Raw genomic sequence first — 20,038 nt, forward strand, 5'->3', positions numbered from 1 at the left:
TTCACAGATATTGCGGTTGTGATACGAGCCACGATTTTAGTGTGAATGTTCATTTTTGTCAAAAAAATAAAAATAAAATGATGATGTGATTTTTGCGGGGGGCTGTGCAAATTAAGCACGATCTCTTTTGGTTGGGAAACATGATTTGCAATCCGGAGAGTCTCTGTAACACAACACTTTACAGTACAGTGGTACACTGGAGTCCAAAAGTCTCTTAATGTTGTCACGTTAACCTGGAAATAATCAGAATGTGTGAGGATTCAAAAAGTAAATGAAGTGGTCAGAAGTCAAACATTATTCTGAGAGGCTGGACTAAAAGGTTTCTAAGGGGGCAGGGCATTGATCACTGAACATTGAAACTGGATCAGTTGTATCCAAAGCACCATCAGGCAGACCCAAAGTGACCAAACCATCTGAAGATCGATACATCAAGCTAAGTTCCCTGAGACGTTGGAAAGCAACTTCATCACAGATACAGAACTTAAACAACAGAAGGCTCCAATCAGCACGAGCCGTGTCAATAAAGGCTGTCTTGTAGTAGTCTGAGAGGATGAGCAGCAGTTTCTAAACCACTTGATGTTGAACGATGGAAACGAGGCAAAATGCTTGAGGTTCGCTAAGAAATACCAGAATTTCACAGGTGGTGACTGGAAAAAGTCCTATTTACAGCCTCATTCAAGTTTGAGATGTATAGCAGTAACATAAGGGTGTATGTTAGTGTACTACTGTATGTTGTGACACATTTTCCCTCAGCAAACAGTTGCAATTGGTAATTGACCTGGTCATAAAGCGAGCCACTGCCTTATAGAATGTTTGAAAATGTTTGATACTAGTGCTTATGTAATAGGCCGGTTCTGGTAATGCTGCCGAAATAATACCTCTGTTCAATACTTCATTTTTTAAAAATAACATAAATCTACATAAGCACTCATAAAACACTTCATCAGCAACTCTCTGAGCAAAGAAAAAGTTAAAACTACGAATGTGTCCAGAAATGTAAGGCCAAGTTTTGATACCTCACAGCTTTTTGGTCCTCTTTTCATTTATTTTTTTATTTGAAATGTGTTTTTGTCATTTTGGGCAATATATGAAACAAACTGACCTTCTATTATTCTCCCATGTAGGTTTGATAGCTAGCGCGGCTGCTATACCGCTTAAGCGAAAGTCAAAGAAATGCAGTCAAGTTTGTGTTTGTCACTGTAGCAACAGCACTGTCAGTGCATTTTGAATTTGTCATGATCAAATGAGATAATGACGTATGCTGGATGCTGCATGCATATCACAGTGTCTCAGTATCAAAGAGGAAACTCTAATCTACTGTTCCAGTTCGACTGTGAGGTAAAGCTATACCCATGAGTCCAGTAGAGAGCTACAGGATCACAGAAGGACAAATGCTTTAATCATCGTGACATCATCCGCGAAACATCAATGAACAATGAGGTCCAAACAAGAAGCCGTAAACAAGCCCGACTAAAAAGCTTGAAGGGTCAATGACAAGACAGTGATGGTGTGGTGGCTTTGTCATTTAAAAATAACCCAGTTAGCAAAGTCTGGGATGAGCACCCTGGATGCAGCAACAACAAACCACTGCGTCTGTATACAGCAGACACGCCTAAAAGAAAACTCTTCTATGCAGAATGGCTGCTGCCAGCTTCTTCACCAGCTGTGTGATGACAGCCAGTACCCACATCACTGCTGGTTTCATGTGAATAAACTGGCAACCAGATGTCTAGCTGGAAAAAAAGGGGACGCTCTCAACTCAACAAAGCGAAGAACAAATTAAAAATTACAGATTTGTGCTACTCAATTACAAACCTCTTACGGGAAAATCTAAAAGTAATCCAGATTTGTTGCTTGACGAGACAGGAGGCAGGAGCCTGTGAGGTGCATTAAAGTGTTGGGGCTGAAAACTGCTGACAGATAACAGAATGGGATTAAAGGCATGGCAGAAGTACACAGTGGCATTGTTCTGGGCAAGCAAGGGGTTATGCTGTTGTTTCTGGCCTGGCGGGAGACATGAGGTCAGCAGGAAAAAATTCACTCACATGGACGCAAGACATCCAGGGAGGAAGTATGGGAAAATACACGAGTGTGAGACTGTGTGTGTGTGTGCGCGCACGTCTGGGTGCAATAAGAGAGAACGATTAAGAAAGAGAGTGACGAGGGGCAACAGTGACAAGAAATGAGGATTTAGGGAGGACCTTTTAATCAAAATGCCAGCCAAGAGCAGTCCTGGCTCAGAGGAAAACCATTTAAGCAGCCAACTCCCCGTCATCCAACATGGTCCTGACAAATCTCAAAACAATGTTTATTAAGAAGGACCAGGGAAGGGAACTGTGTGGCTCTCATACATGCTGGCATTTCCCCTGATTACAATCACTTGTTTTGTTTGTACAGTGCTTGCATGATAAAGTTGAAAACAGTGTAAAGGGAGATGGGAACTGGAGCGATTGTGGTCTTGGCACGAACACAGAGAATTAGGGACATTAAAGATGTGCATATGGGGAACTATGCAGAAGAAGGCTGCACGGCACTGTATTGTTCAGACTTCATTTTTTGAGCCTCAGTTTGGTTCATACCTTCGTTACTAAGCAAACAAAAATAAATAAACACTTCTTTTAAAACCGGTCTTGTGCAATAAAAAGTGTCGGTCGAAATGGAAGCCCCAAATGAGCAGCCCTGAATGCACCATTTAGAGTCAGTCATTCAACAGAACCGGGCTGCTGTTTACAGCAGGCCGTCACAGAGTGAGAACCGGGTCCAACAGTCCAACAAAACACATTTTTAGAAGAGAAAGGAGTCCAATTTGAGGGGGAAAGTATATTTTGATGACTCTGACGGTCACGAGCTGAAAAACATCGGTCTAATAATAAAGTTATTCTATATACTGCAAGTGTTACCGGAGCTCTTTAGACTTCTCCATGAAATGTGGAAGTAGGTGAAGTTGGGCCAGAATCGAGGGGTATTTAAAAAATGTCTTTGTCCTTTTAGGGTTGGGACATATGGTAAACATCAGTTAGCTGGAGTTTTCTAAGACGTCAATGTGAGTCAGGTTAGAAGTGAAAGTAGAAGAGATGAAGTTGTGGCGCAGCAGTGGCAGTGGTTTGATTCGAGGGGGCACTGAGCCCGAGATACTATTATCAATATTTTTATCAAAACATTTGGCACATTGGAATGACGGCACACGCCAACATGGACAAGCTGCAGTCAGTTTGTGTGATAAAGAAGCACTACGCTAAGACTCTTTTTGTACTTTGTTCCATCTCAGTCCCAAAATCTGTGAAGCTGACACCACAACGCAGTGAGTAAATCCACAATGCACTTTGCCTTTTTAGGGTTATTTTGTATTCTTTAGTTCGACAGATATCGTGTATGTATGCAATATATCGATTATTGCAGAATCCTTGCATCATTATCGCGGGCAACAACAGGTGAATCATATCGTATCATGAGTTACTCTGCGATTCCCTTCCCCAAGTTGTCAAAGTGAAAAAGGATTTAAACCCAGTGCTAATAGGAGACCTGATAACGTTGATGAGGGAAAAGAAGCTGGTTACCTCACTGGGAAGCTCTTCATCTAACAGCTGCTCCCTGTTCCATTTCTCCCTGACTTATTTTAAACTGACTTGCTGTGAAAAAAAACCCGCCAAAAATGACTTGCTCTGCTTTAATGTGAACCTGCAGCAGCAGGAAATGGTCGGTTTGCATTACCTGTAAATCAAAACAGCGCTCTACAGATTTTACGCGTTGTCATGAGCTAATTAGGTGGAGAAATGTTGTCACCTTGGCAACCCTCTAACCATTACACCCCTTGTATGCATTTATGTTTATAAATCCAAAGTATACATATGCTCGACACAAACTCTAAGTCATGGGAGCAGGAGCATTTCTTTCCATAGCAGATCTGCACGGCAGCGTACCTCTCCACCACCAGCTGCAGCTGAGTCTTGGAGTTCTTGATCTTGTTCTGGGCCTCCACGTTCAGCATGTCGCCAGTGTTTTCCCCGTTGATCTCCAAGATGATGTCGCCAGGTTGCATGTCTGCCTGATGCGCCTTGCTGCCCCCGTTGACCTGTTGAACAGAAGAATGAGCTCCAGTTAGGTCCCACTGGCCCCAGGTCCTGCTCTGAACGATACTTTTATGGATGCTATTCATCTGGCAAGAATAGACAGATCTGTATCTTATGGACGTGTGGACAGTTCATCAGCGGCTGCTATTCAGCATCAACAAATGTAAATAAGGAAACGTGTTGACAATTGCTTCACACTTTTGCTACGCTCTTAATCCAACGGTCCCTCACCACAAATCATAACAAATAAATACCAACAGAGGCCGCAGCGTTTCACACACATGGAATGAGGCAGCGCCGGTCAACAGCAGACAGATTCATGACACCCTCGGGGGGAAAGTCATTAGTGTGACACTACTTGATGGTTTGACTGGGCCTGACCTTTGCAACCAGCCTCACCGCATGTCAAAGTCAATGCTATACCACCAAATCAGAGGGAATTCCAAACTAATGGGCTGAAACATAACGTCTTAGCCTCCATATCAGCTTGGTCCTGTGTCCCAGGCATACACACCCAAACACACAGGCTTAAAAAACAGAAAGAAGCACGACATTTGCCACAAACATTACTCCCAACACAATTGTAAACAGAGGGAGGCAATAAAACAAAGAATGCAGACCAAAATGAATAAAGAGCCAATCAGAGAGGATGAAAGTCTCACTCTTACATCTTTGGAGGAAAAATGGATGCAAAGAGAGAGAATGCCAGTCAACAGGCTGTTTGTCAGTTTAGCCGAGCATGAGGGCAGAGGTGCCATGTCTGTGGGCCCACTCGAGAGGCAATTAAGCGTTGCTGTGGTGACCCACAATAGTGCGTGCCTTTTCTGATCAGGACACGCCTGGTTTCACATAAACCAAGAGCAGCTGGGGGTCCTTTACCAGGGTCTGTGCCCGGGTGAATCGGGGCTACGCTATCTTTCAGGCCAACAGGAATAAAAGAGGACATCTATGTCGTCTGTGTGCCAAGTGCCAACCTCTTCAGATGGTTGGGCCCTATAGCTACTGGTGGGTGGGGGTGAGAGGCTGTTTCTCAAACTGGGCTTTGGAAAACAAGCTCAGTGATGAAGTTTCTCCCTCAGCAGGAAACCCTGTCACGTCAGAGAACCCGTTTGATATTTGAGACAAGCAAACATGGTGTTGTTTATTGGATAGCAGTCAAAAAATCTGACTTAAAGCCCATTTATCACGGGAAGACATGTTTTTCTAGCTTAAATTGTGAAGGGGGCGAACAATAAATGCCTTTGAAGTCCAAGTCTGAGTGAAACACTGGTACTCTGCCATGCTTTAGCCATAATTTATCCTTTATGGTCTGAGGGACTACTGGGGGAAGTCTCTCTGGAAAAATCCAGGCTGAGGATGTGCAGTGGGCAGAACTGGGTGTCTCTGGCGTGCAGGAGTTAGTCTGAGTCGGAGTTTCCTGGTGGTGTTTACTGCGTGCTGTCTGCTTTCAGTGGTAACATTTCCGCTTCTTCTATTCCACCTTCCCCTTTTTTTTAAACAGTGACGTGGAAAATATGGTCACCAAAAACATCATGCACGTGCTGAAGTTCAAATTTACAGATGCACGTGGTAACGCACGCACATCAGCACGCCAGCATAAACTCACTCTCACACTGAACTCTGGAATCAGGAACTCCTCACCTCCCACCTCAACTTCCACTGTAACTGTAATCAGTGGTTTCCTTCTAATGTAATCTGCTTCCATTCTATTCCAGCGGCTTCAGTAGTCAAGGAAATAGGTACAGAGCGGCCCGCGAACACAAACAAAGACAAGAAAAGAGTCGTAGTGAGGAGGAAGTTGACTTTGCATGACATGCCATTACAGGCTGCGCTTTCACGAAAACAGAGGATATGGTTTGATAAGGTGCGACTGGGTTCAGCGTGGAAACTGTTGACGAGTACCTTTGATACGGTTATGGCCTTCTTGAAGTCCCTTCCTCCAAATATTCTGAAGCCCCATGGTGACGGGCCGATGAGGTTCACTGTCAGCGCCATTTAGTGATCAGGTCAGCACACACTCTTGTCAGAACCCTGAAAAAGAGACACAGTGAAGATGAGTGTGAGCAACATGGGGGTCATAAACATGCACATTGCTGAATGTCTGTGGGATAGAGCTCCAACGATTGGTCAAATAGTTGCCAACTATTTTGATTACTGATTAATCATTTAAGACATACTTTACCCCTGAGACCTACGCTATTGTTTTTTCCTTCTGTCCTGTTTGCCTGGTCCCTTTGTGTAATAATGCTCGTGTAAAATCAACCCAGTTATGTACGTCATTTTTCCAGGTCAACCTGGGCTATCAGAATATGTATGTTGCAGTGATGCTACATGAATGTGCAAACAGTTAAAGGGCAAAAAAACACAGTGGAAACTGAATCTCACTGAAGTTTATTTAATGAATACTTTTTTGGCTTTTGAAAATTGTCTTCACAAGTCTTGGCAAGCAGGGGAAAAAAAAAAATGTACAAAAGTTGAAGCACACATTGATGGTGTGATCACCTCAGACATCAGGCTGTGGTGGTTAATGTGGGACATGCCAATTCTTCACTTTGGGTCCAAGTTAGCGGTTCTGAGTACACGCTGGCAGACACTCCAGCCTCTGATTGGTCGAAAGACCCTCCCAAGGCGTTAAAGGAAATCAAATGTGGCAGCTAGCATCTGTGCTAACATTTTTTCATCATCAAAAATTGGATAAAATATTCGCAGAAGATATATCAATATCAAATATACAACTATATCTGCAAGGGTTCAGACTGTTGGTCGGACAAAAGAAGCAATTTTAGGCTCTGGAAAAATGGGGAGGAGAATTTTTCACCATTTTTAAATATTTGATAACAATGAATCTCTTTAACATGAAGGTAACTGGCAGATAGTAATGAAAATAATCATTGCTGCAGTCCTACTGCTGGCCACGCTTAATATTGGACCAACAGATGAAGACGGTGAACATTTGCATCAGCCGCCTTTCATCTCCAGCAACACCTCACTTCCACTGGCCTAAGTCCCCCTGACACGGATTGTGTAACCACATCAAACAGGAATGGGAAGAATCTGAAACCAGAGACACATGACCAACATCGCTAAAGTGCCTGTAAAACCAGAGCGTTTCATTAAAGCCAAATGCTCTTTTGGGAAAAAGGAACGCAAATGCAAAGAAAACGTCGCAGGAGCAGAGTGTACAAGGAGCTGTGACCGCTGTGTTTAATGTTTATGTCTACTGTACACAGTGGTGTAGTACGATACATGACATCTAGTATGGACGGCCTTTGAGACATGTTTAGAAAAATGGACAGCATAAATAATCATCTATATATATATATATATACACACATTTATTTATATCTGGTTTGGGTTTGCACGAAAATGTACAGATTTTGCTCTCCACACAGTCTGTTGTGAATTTGAGAATGTAAAACTGTCAATGCAGTGTTTAAAATCAATTCATTGGAGACGCCAATGTTTAGTGAAACCATGTGAGGAGCTGTGATTGTTCCATTCTCTTGGAGGCGGATGAAACGGCATTTATCCAGTATTAAGATGTTTGGGTCAGGCTGAAGATTCTGTTAAGTATTTTTATCCATCACAAAACTACACGGCTACATGACAGGACAGAGGAGGAATGGATTCCCCAGATGTAGCTCTTTAATTACTGGAGACGCCTGAGTTTTCAAAACATCACAAAATACAGAATCATAATGACAGTGTGCTGCTGTCGGTGGCAAGTCCATCATTTCCAGCAGTCTGTGGAACCTTCTGCATGAGCTCATCTCTGTAGATGCACAGAAATAAGTATCCACATGAGTAAAAGCTGTGCGCTTATCACCGTTATTTTGGCAGTGATTATTGGCTATCCAGCTTCATGTTCCTTGACTGCTTTATGATAATACCCGCGTGCTTTGGGGTTGTGTTTGGGCTTCCTACCAAGAAGTCACTCAGTCTCAAGTTCTCCTCATGTTATCAGTGTGAAACTGTTGACACAAACAGCATGACGAGGATGACAAGGTCTTTATTAGAAAGGTACAGCAGGGTAATGAGATGGGTTGCGAAACATGACAGTGATGTTGGCAATAAGTGAGAGCCTTTCAAATACAGTCAAGAAACCTTTACTGTTTCGTGTCTCTAACTCCATTCATCCAGACCAAGATAAACTAAACTCATGTAAAATCGAATCATCCATAACAATCATGAATTATATCACAACATCTGTCAAAATAATGGCAAAATATAACTTTTTGACTGTATCGTGCAGCCCTATGAGTGGGCCAAAACCACGACAGAATAAACTTTTCAGCTCTGAAATAGTAGATTCATCTGCCAGTTTACTAAGGCTGCAACTAACCAAGAATTTACACTGTCGTTTAATCTATTGATTATTTTCACGACTAATCAGTTAGTTGTTGGGTCTACAATGTCAGAAAATGGTGAAAAATGGAAATTTATGTTTCCCAAAGCGCAAGATGACGTCCTCATATGTCTTGTTTTGTCGGCTTGGGTTGCGACGATAGACGATTGGCTGACAGTCCTCAACAGGACCATCCTAACATTGTCATTTAAAAGCCCCCTGCTGTTAGTGTGCGTCTTCCAGTTATTTGCGTTGTCTTAGCTTAGCTCCCTCTGTACAGCTAGGCAGGCAACTCGATTTCAAGCTTCAGAGGCTGAACACAACTAGGCTACAGTCAGGGCAACAGCGGGAGGCATCAGTGAGGTACGCTCACTGAGCTGGTACGCAAACCCTGCCTTATGGCAACTCTGAGGGGTAACACACACTCAAACTGATCAGTCAATTATCAAAATAGTTAGCTTGAGTGATTGTTGCAGCTCTACAGTTTTACTAAAACTGCTCATGGTTAATATGAAGCTGGTCTGTTGTATAAATGCAAAGAAGGCAGGTGGAGACACAAAGCTCTGTGGTGTAAAGTGATAATGGGAGGAGCACTTACAGGATCATAAACACATCAAGGCCTGCACACACACACACACACACACACACACACACACACACACACAGCTGCTGTATCTGCAACTCCTCACTGAGAAAATGTGCATTCATTGTTACCCAAAGACGCCAGTGTAACAGGTAATACATAGCTGCACCCACAGACAATGACATAAGCCATTTAAAGTACACACTGCTCCTCTCGAAAAATTAAATGTCTCCACCCGAACAAGTGTACATCATCTGTTGTTTGACTCACAGCACAAACAGAAACTGGTCTTGCATCATCCTTACAGAGCTAATGCGCCTGATCCTTTCTAAAGAGACAGTGTCATGTTGAAGTTTATTTCCAGATCTTTAAATCAAAATGCACTTTAATTTGGATTTTTTTCTCAGTATATTTATTAACTTTCCCATAATCATGGATATTATTAAAATGTTTCATGCATATACAGAAGCATGAAACCATTTATCAGGTAAGACAGTAGCAGTAGTTGCAGCTTTACCATATTTTTGCACCTCTGTATACACACTGTCATTGTCAATCATGGGTTAATATCTGATGATCTCAATATTAAGTTTACTCTCATACTCCAAAGCACATCATATCAGACAGTGCAGACAGAAATACACGCTGTGGCCAACAGTGGAATGGAAATTATAATCTAACTCAATAACCGTAAATAAAGTGATAAAAGCCTGTCAACACTTACGAACATTGCGTAATACAGATCAAAGTAAGAGGAGTAAGTACGGGAAGGCTCTGGATATTACAATGAAGTGGATCTAGGACATCAGCCACGCTACTCCCCTAAATCCCTCCAAGCGCTGGCCCATTTCATCGGCCGCACATTCCACAAGTGCTTGGGCCACGCAGTGCAGACCCAGTTAGTTATTAACAGTCTGGGCCAATTAGCAGGGTTACTGGGCTCACCATCATTAGAGTCTCTTAATTGCTCTGGCCTCCAGAAATAAGTGCAGTTGTGATAATGACAGGGAGCAGCCGCCCCAAAGTTTCCCAGCCTTTGGGGGTGTCAATTAGTACCATGAGCTTCTGCAACGTCTCCTATAGAGCGCTCATTATCAACTGAGCACCCTGCTAATTCTCTGCGTAAACGTTCACTGCCTGCATCGTAAAAAACGCGAGTGGTGGATAATGTCAAAGTGAAAGGACGGTGAAGGAATGCAGCAGAGCGGACAAACAGCGCAGAAGACAAACAACAAGTCGTGGTGGAGAGGATAATTGGCACGCTCATGGTGCTTAATTGGCCACTGATGAGGTTTTAAGACTGCGCTGCTGCTCACATAAAGCAAAGTGCTGAACACTGTTTGATGAAACCCCACTATCACACAAAAGTGCTGCTGGGAAGCTGCCAATACACATAAAAGGTGAATTCTGTTCTGGTGACATCTCGCCGCTTTTGCTGCCGCGCCAGTTTGGCATCACAATTCAACGCGACCGACACAATGAGAAGAATTCTAGTCATGAAGTCATCTCTATGGCTCGCAGCTCAGCATCAGCTGCACGGCAGGAGGTCGGCGTGAGGAGAGCTGTAGCTATGGGTGGGGTGAAATACTCTCACTTACGCCTGATGCGATGTGTTTGAATTGTGCACACAATGACTTACCTGCATTCCAACGCACCCACAAAAAGAAGGTGTATCGTTTGACGGACTACAAGAGTCAGAATTCAAATCTCCTCAACAGATTCATCCACTGGCTCGTACACTAAGCTAAAACAAATGTAGCGTTGAGCTGATAATCAGTTAATTGCCAGAAAAATAAATCAGCTGATATTTGATGATTGTTTGCTATTGTGATATTTCAAGCAAAAATGCCACACAATGTTAAAAACTGATAACTCCTGCAACTGAACTGTGAAGAACTTGTCTTTATCTTCTGTGAAGGTAGACCAAATATCTTTAGGCTTAACTGTTGGTCAGGCAAGACAAGTAAAAATCACCTGGGCTTCAGTAAATTGTGAATTTTTCAAAATGTTTTGACATTTATGGACCAAATGAATAATTAAGTACATATTCAGCTGATTATTCGTTAAAGAAGATAATCATAAGCTGCACCCAGAAGATTTCCTCGACCGCATTTTATAGATAAGGGTTATTGGTGAGGTTATATCCTTATGGCCTTCAAGTAATATTACAATATTTTTAGGCTTTATTTCCATACACATCATATCTCTTAATAAATCTCCTCACAAGCACTACATTACTGCTAGGACTGACAGAGAAATTCAAATATCACAATATACTTAACCAAATATCTCAATACTGTAGGGATGACTATTGGTACTTTCACAAAACATTAAAATAATGAGATTTTTTATAAAGAACCATCAGTAATGTAGATATAATGACTAAGTGGGTAAAACAGTCAGGTAAGTTTAACATTGTTCATCATTTACCGTAATGTAGCCTTTAAACAGGAAATAACACCACCTTTGTCATATCACTATATCAAAAATCTAAAATGGCATATTTAATGGCAGGATTGATCAGATTTCAAAAGGTAAACACCACAGGAGCTGAGACAGCATTTCAGTTTCCATATTACCATTTTTCACTCACTAGAGGAAGTTTTAGCCGTCATCTGCATTCTCTATATGTTAAAGGCCTTTTGGCACTTGTCACGTCTATGAGAGATTGTCCCTACAGGCAAAAGAGATATTGGAGGTATGAAGGTAAAGAAGAGGCCGTCTTCAAATGCTGGATTCAAGACTCATTGCTCGAACATGCAGAGAGCCTGAAGGGTTTCATCTGCAAAAGCTTTTCAATAACACATCACTTGTGCTCATGCAGAAAACTAAAGGATCAAATCGGAACAACATCATTGTGTCTAAACCAGAGAACTGTTTTCTTTTACTTTCTCAAGTTTATGGTGAAGCTAAAACTGTACGACTGATTTTTAGCACTGATGTTTAACGCTACTTTTTTGACCTAGTGAATAAAGGTTAAACAAAACAATTCTTAGTATGTGATACTAAATGTGTGGCAGAATTTTTCTCTCACACATAAATATAAATATGTCACCTTGGGTTTGCGGTATATGATCGTATGTTGACCTAGAAATGAGAAAAAACACGTGCCACAAGCCTCAGTAAAACTCCCTGGTGGTCAGGGGCAGTCCGTAGACTCAATAACACCTAACCGATGTGCATAAATCTTTAATTTGGTGTGTTTACCGTGACAAAGTTATGGGTAATTTGGGGTGAAGGAGTAAAACGTGCTAAAACAAGTCTGAAACTGTGTGTGTAATTTACTGGAGTGTGGCAGAAATTGTGATGACTCAACCCTGATGAGTAATTAACTTTGATCAGCATGTCACCACAATACTGCTATGGTAACCAGTAGCCATGTTTACAGTTATTTTAGTATTTAAAAAGGCATACTGTGCAGGATTTGTCAAATTTCATCTTTGTAAACAAGATGATTAAGAGTCGAGTGTCATTCCCAGGTTGTCAAACACAAACGCTTAACTCAAAGCAAAAGTACTAAATAACACAACACGGGCAAAGGTAGGGTCTCTTCTAGTGGCTCGTAAGTGATAACTGAGAGGGATTATGACCTCCGCTAAGGAGGTTGTGTTTTCACCCATGTCCAGGGTTGCTGGAAGTGAGTCCAGACTCCACTACAAAATCGTCAAATTTTGTGAGTTGTTGAGTTTAGAAAAACTTTTTGAAACTTTTGAAATGCTGCCGATGACAAATTCTTAATTATTAGGGCTTTCTTGTAAATTCGGCAAATGTTATGCATGATGCATATATGATGGTTTTAAAATGCTTTGTTATATTGTATTGATGCTGCAGCCCCCTCCTTTACTTCCTGTGACCATGCCCATGCCCGTTTGTTGGTTGTGTTGGTGTTGTTATGGTGCAGATCCAAGAATTCTCTCTCACTTTCTTTACCATTGTCAGACGGTGTTTTTCGACACTATCGTGAATTTCTCAGGTTATAAGGCATGGATCTTGATGATAAACAACTTATTTAGGTGGCTGGTATCTATGAGTGAGTATAGTGTGAAGAGGTATCTACTGTATTGAGTGTATGAGGCTACAGTTTTTTTTGTTTTTTTTAGGAAATCCTGTATAGTATACCTTAGTATTAGAGGTGTGAATCTTCACTGGCCTCACAATTCAATTACGATTCAGCTGTCAACGATTTGAATGCAAAACGATTCTCGATGCATCTCAGTGTTTGGCATCCTCAGTCATCTATATTACTGCACATGGCTACGTCTTCATCATTTAAATTCCCCTTTTACTCAGAAAGTCCTTCCAATAATCGGACCACAAATGTCCACAAAATAAAAGCTGTATCTTTTCAATACATAAACATTACAAAAAGAAAACATTTATCCATCTGCAGTGCCTTACATGTTTGTTGTAATCTACAGTAATATTGTTTTCACCTGGCAGGTTTAAGATGAGGCATTTATTGACTCTGCTGCACACACCTCTGTCAGAGTTGGATGGCAAAGTTGACAGCGCCTCCTCAGATCTTGGCTGATTAGCTGGGCTTGCTGTAACAGTTCTCATTTATGGCTGCAGACGTTAGCTTCAGGTAAAAAATGGCTAACATGATTGGTAATTGTTGTGAGGCAGAAGTCACACTCAGTGTGGGTCTCGTCCAGTTTGTCCAATTCAAAGCACGGGAGCAACATCGCAACGAAACTTTATAGTCCAGCTGAGGACAATCAACAATCAACATAAGCTGCAGACTCTCCATCATGCTCCGTCTCTGCATCGATGCAGAATCTTCCTTGTCCGTATCGCGATGCATCTTAAAAATTGAGAAATTCTCACACCTCTACTTAGTATCAGTACTGAAAACTGTTATAATGCATCAAATGGAAAGAATGCGTGGCCTGATAAACATGCAGAGTGAAATGGGAAACCAATAAATATCTGCTTCGCAGGAAACCACAAACATCATGGTGTTTAACAAAGCTAACCCTGAGAATTAACACCTCATTTATTCTGAGGAACGAAACATTTGGAAAAACAAGATGTAATCATATGTCCTGTAGTGGAAATCAAATATTAATGAAAACAGAATTGGATTAGATTAACTAAACAGATATCTGACTAAACCTCTGTCTAATAAAATGTCTGGCAGCTGAACCTGGCCACCTACATCTACCCTTCACCTCTTCCCTGAGTCAGTTCTTAGCAGAGACTGTTTTTCTTCTTCCTCAACTCTGGGCCAAAATCCACTGAATTGAAATGAACAAGCACTGGCTCCCCCGACAAGCTAATGCTGAAAGAATGGCTGATGAACATAGCAGACGCAATGCATTCAACTGAGAGATTTTGCTGAGCTTTGATGCAAAGGCACACACACTCTCTCTCTCCCTCTCAGATGAACCACAGCGGCTGCCCGGGAATATTCCTGGGATGAATCACGCTCGTCCACAGGCTCTCGCTGGTGGCCTTTCACCAGTGTGAACTTTCCACAGCTCTCGTCAGTGATGCAGTCAGATGTTGACTCTACCCTGTGTGTCATGCAGTTACCCTGGCAGGCCGGCACCTACCTGGACACACACACACACACCCACTGAATAAAAAGGAGAAGAATGCAATAGCAAGCCTCTCCCCGGCCTGAGCAGAGTGGAATAACATTCTAGGTATTCTCCAAATCACACCCATTGGGTCAGATATAGCTGCAGTCACTAGGGAGATGAGAAAATATCAAACAATAACACATGACGCCAAAAGAGGGTGTTGGTTGATGAGTTTCTGTGGTAATATATTATCGCTAATCACGCTTTTGTCATCAAAATAATTACAGACGAAGCCATACCTGAAATGTTCGTGGGTCACTCCCATTAAAAGGGTGCGCGCGCCTTTGACATAATCTTAAAGGACAAGTTCACCCAAAAATAAAAATTCATTCATTATCTTCTCACCCACATGTCGATGGAAAGTCAGATGAAGTTTTGTACACAAAATATTCCTGGAGCAAATCCCCATCTACTTCAGTCATTAAGGAGAATGCTGCAATGCTGTTTTGTTGCGAAAATCCATAAATGTTTTGTGGACTTTTATGGACTTCCATTGGCACGTGGGTGAGCAGATAATGACAGAATTTTAATTTTCGTGTGGAATAATCCTTTAAAAAAAGTGACATAACCTCATCATCTACTGCAATACAAAAAAAAACTCTTTCTAAGATTACCCATCATCCCTTTACCAGTTTGCTGCAGCACTGCAACACTTGACTGGATTGTTTCCACCGTGAGGTAACGAGACAAGAACAGTTCAGTGTGCTATTGGCTCGACTTATCTCCCTCTGCATCATCATCATCATCATCATCATCATCATCTGGAGATCATGTTACTGCAGTTCACAGACTACACACTCTGCTGCTCAGCAATCAGTTCACTTCACCACATCCTCTGCATGCACCATTAGGCACTCTTCTCGAAAGAAACACCAAGCAACCGCCAGCTTTGTTCATTACGTGCACGCTCCTGCAACGGTGCACCTCAGCCCATCGTTTGATGCCTAGTGAGAAACTGCTTTTTCTACTTAATCTGATGCAGTGTGAAAGAAAGAACAGTCATAACTCCTCTGTATCAGTTAAATCTGAAAACCACAGGCCAAAATCTACCCCCCTTGCATCTGTCAGACTTCCTGCATGACCGTGCACATGTTCATAGGCCCTGAAGACACAACACGGTAACAAAACTAGAAGACAAAAATGTTCTTCTGCGTCAGTTAAAACCTCAATGCAATTGTAACACAAACAAAAAAATTCTTTCCCTGAATTAGAAGGTAACGAGTTGGCCTTTTCCCTGTTTTCTTAAAAAGCTGCTGCTCTATCCTAAATTACAGTGGTCTGTTTTTGGTTCCTTGATGGCTTTAGCCTCATCCTATCTGAGGAACAGCACAGTGCTCTCTCTCTCTCTCTCTCTCTCTCTCTCTCTCTCTCTCTCTCTCTTTCTTTCTCTCTCTCTCTCTCTCTCTCTCTCTCTCTCTCTCTCTCACTCTCTCACTCAAAAACAAAAATAACAAAGCCATCAGGAAACAAACACAATATAAAGTGAGAGGAGGGAAAGGTAGAGTACACACATGAAAGGCTCAGACACAATGGGGAAGGTACACAAACAGCAGGCGGTGAAGGGTTCAGGAATATGAGGTTTCACAGGGACTGTTCTGGATTATACAGGAACGCCGACCAACACCTTAAAGGAACAGCTCGACCAAAAATTAAAAATTGAGTCATTAATCTACTCAGCCAAGTTTTGTAGTCCGCAAAACATTTCTGGAGCTTCACAGAGAAACAGTGTTGAAGCATTCTCCTAAACAACTGAAGTAGACGGGGACTCGTTTTAAAATGTAAAAAAAAACCATAAATGAAATAGGTCCATACAGCTTGTCCTAGCGTAACTGTGCGTTCATTTGCTGCTGGAATTATCGGAAAAACGTTTTTTCCAACTGAGAAAAAACTCAGGAGTTACTGAGTTGACGTCATATGACACTGAAACATGGCGGACATAAGTACACTTTGGGCTGATGGTAAGAAACTTTTACCGAACTCATGTATTGTAAAGTCATTGTGCCATTTCCTTAAGTCTCCCTTGCCACTAAAATACTGGAAACAGCTGTCAACGTGTGGTTTAAACACTCTGAGCGACTAAATGTTAAACAACTTCTTTCTGGCGTCCATGTTGCCATCACATTCCGACGTGACGCACCAAAGTTGGAAGAAAAACTTCCCAACTCAGGAAATGGGACCATCCGAGGAGCAAGTGAATGCAGCATGACCTAAGTCTCTGAAAGCCCCGAGTCCCAAATTAATTTGAAGAGATACTATCTACACCCTCAAGGCACAGTCAAGCTCTTGTGCCCGTGTCTGACGGGGCGCGTGCTAACACTTTTAGCTCAGCAGCTACAGTGAAGATTTTAGCTTTAAGGGGAAAGTAAATAACATCTTTTTTAATTAATTTGGGATCTCAGGGCTTTTGACAACTTGGATTACACCGTACAAGCTGTATGAAGCCAATTTTCTATATTTTTCCCCTTTATTTTTTACTTTTTAAAACAAGTCTCCATCTACTTCAGTTGATCAGGAGAATGCTGCAGCGCTGTTTTGCTGTGAAGATCCAGAAATGTTGTGTGGGCGAAGAAACTTTGACTGACTTTTCATCCACATGTGGCTGAGTGGATCGGGACTGAATTTTCATATTTGGGGAGAACCTTTCCTTTAAGTATTTTCCCACCTGCTGCCCACACAAGTCAGATCTGTTTAGCTGTGCACATTTCTTTAGGTGAGCTGGATGAACAGCCATGTGTGGGCAGAGCTGGCTTGAACTTGAACCACAGTAGACCTGGAAACCTCAACAGGCCACTTAAAGAGGAGGAGAGAAGATAACAGCTTCACCAATTCAACTAATGTGACATAAACACTGACTTCAGGTGTCCTGAGGTTGCACCTGGCCCAGCCCCTCCACAAATCACACTGACTGCTTCATGTGCTCAGCCTCCCTGCTCTCCTGGATGCGCTGACAGGGTGGGAGCCAGTGTGCTCTGTGTGGCTCTACTTTTTCTATTCATTTGGACTGACTTGCAATTTCCACTTCTTCTAACTGGCCAAAACAGCTCCCCTTCTGTGGCTTCTGAATACTTTTACTGCGGCATCAATCATAATTTAGCAAAGGCTCGCTGCCTTCCCCGAGGTTCCCACACTTTTTTTAGTTAACAGATACCAGTCTATCAGGTTTAATAATTAGCATTAATCCAGTGATAAATCACAACATGACGCACAAGTTGCAAACAAAAGTACGACTAACAAATAACCATGTAACCCCTCCAAAGTGTGGATTAATGGAATTAAATCCAGTTTCTTTAGTTAAGACACTTTAAATAAGGCTGTTTGCTTACCGAGGTGAGTGCAGGGTGATTTAAGGTGCAGTCTCCACCTGCTGAATCTCTGCGCGCTCCCCGACTCAACCCTGAACACGCACCCGGCAGGTCCCGCTTCACCTCAGCCTCCAACAACAGCTGCCTCCAAAACAAGGCAGAGCGCTTCTCTGTGAGCTCCCTCCGTCAGTGTAGGAGCGCTGGAGCGGCGATGAAGCGCTGCTAGTCCCGTCTCTGTCCGACTGGCGTCCTCTCAGAGGAGGCACGGCTCAACACCACCTGTGGCTGCGCGCGCAGTGCGATCACTGGGACGGGCTCGCGGTGCCATGTGCTGTTACCAAAATAAAAGCTTTGACTCAGGCAGAAACCCGGGGCGTGTCCCATCAGGGAGGAGGGAGGAGGAGAGGAGAGGAGAGGAGAAAGGGTGAGAGGAGAGGAGGGGAGGAGGGAAGAGGAGAGGAGAGGAGAGAGGAGGAGAGGAGAGGAGAGGAGAGGAGAGGAGAGGAGAGGAGGGAGGAGGAGAGGAGAGGAGAGGAGAGGGGAGGAGAGGAGAGGAGAGGGGAGGGGAGGGGAGGGGAGGAGAGGGGAGGGGAGGGGAGGAGAGGAGAGGAGAAAGGGTGAGAGGAGAGGAGGAGGGGGGGGGGGGGCCGCAGTGATAATTGATCCATTCATACATACACAGCGGCTGTTTTGTGTCCGCGCGCCACCTGCTGGCTGCGCGTAGTACAGCAACTGTTCTGCCATAAAGTCTGTTTTTTTAACACTTATAATGTTTCTTATTTTTGATACTGTCACAGAGGTCTTCATTCAGTTATTCATTTTAGCACTGAGGTCAGAGTTAATGGTGGTGTTGCACTGGATTCAACTGTTTCTCTAATATTCTGCCACACTCATGTATTTAAGTGGAAGGAACGAAATTAGAAACCTTTTCTACTTTTTATTTCTTCTCTCTTTCCGCCGCTCATACTTCACCCCTTACTCACACACCTACCAACCTACCTGACCTAGATCCCCGAACACAGATACAGATCACTGCCACTCATACAAATATGCAAACATCCACTCACACTCGAACCACACACAACTCATCAAATATCATTGTTTGTCAAAATAATTGTACTTGTTTGTTGTCTGTATATCAGCCCATTTCAATTTGTTGCTGTCGTTGTTTTCTTGTTGTTTCTGTCTTGTTACACTTTTTTTTTTATCAATAAAAAGAAATACTGCAATTAAACAACCTGAAAAAACAAGATTTATAATTGATGTAAAAAACATATAAAATAGAAACACCTTTCATTATAATGTCATACAGTGAAAACCACCTCATTTCTAAACATTTGATTGACATTACACATTTCTAAAAAAAAAACAATATTATGAGCTTGGTACAGATGGATGTTACGGCAGAGCTGTTGCATTGAGTGGCATTAGATTGTACCAGTGTACCTAATAAAAGAGCCACTGAGTATACACTGATCAGGCATAACATTATGACCAACTGCCTACTGTAATATTGTGAAGGTTCCCCTTGTGCAGCCAAAACAGCTCTGACCTGTCAAGACATGGACCTCTGAGGGTGTCCTGTGGTGTCTGGCACCAGGGCGTTTTATAGTGGATCCTCTGAGTCCTGTATGTTGGGGGTTGGGGCCTCCATGGATCAGACCTGCTCCAGCACGTCTTACAGATGCTCGATCAGATTGGGATCTGGGGAATTTGGGTCCCGGTCAACACTTTGGGCCCTTTATTGTGTTCCTCGAGCTGTTCCTGAGCAGTGTTTGCAGTGTGTCAGGGCACATTGTCCTGCTGGGGGGGCACTGCCATCAGATAGCGTTGTCGTGATGAGGGGGTGTACTTGGTCCACAACAGTGTTTGGATGGGTGGTGCGTCTCAAGTGGCATTCACATGAATGCCAGCACCCAAGGTTTCCCAGTAGAACATCGCATTGTGATGAGATGATCAATGTTATTCACGTCACCTGTCAGTGGTTTTAATGTTGTGGCTGATCGGTGTATACTGTACACATATTTGCATTTGAAGGATTCAGTATAAATACCTGCATGCTGAAACTACGCTGCTGGTCAACTCCATACTTTGTTAAATTAATAAACCAGTATCTCAAAAGACTTTTCAAAAAAAGCACATGAACACAAGGC

General features: G+C 42.6%; 1 protein-coding gene across 1 annotated transcript in view; it reads right to left on the reverse strand.

Moving 5' to 3' along the window:
• Positions 1-18,265, reverse strand: part of pdlim2 (PDZ and LIM domain 2 (mystique)) — a 45,235-nt gene extending 26,970 nt beyond the window's left edge. The window contains exons 1-3 of the mRNA XM_084360205.1: positions 17,907-18,265; positions 5,973-6,101; positions 3,921-4,072 (exon numbers count right to left, since the gene is read on the reverse strand). Coding sequence (XP_084216331.1) covers positions 3,921-4,072; positions 5,973-6,065 — 245 coding nt within the window. The 5' untranslated portion in view covers positions 6,066-6,101; positions 17,907-18,265. The remainder of the gene's footprint in view (positions 1-3,920; positions 4,073-5,972; positions 6,102-17,906) is intronic.
• Positions 18,266-20,038: the final 1,773 nt, after the last annotated feature.

Source organism: Pagrus pagrus, assembly GCF_965226575.1.
Source record: "Pagrus pagrus genome assembly, chromosome: 8".
Classification (NCBI taxonomy): Eukaryota; Metazoa; Chordata; class Actinopteri; order Spariformes; family Sparidae; genus Pagrus; species Pagrus pagrus.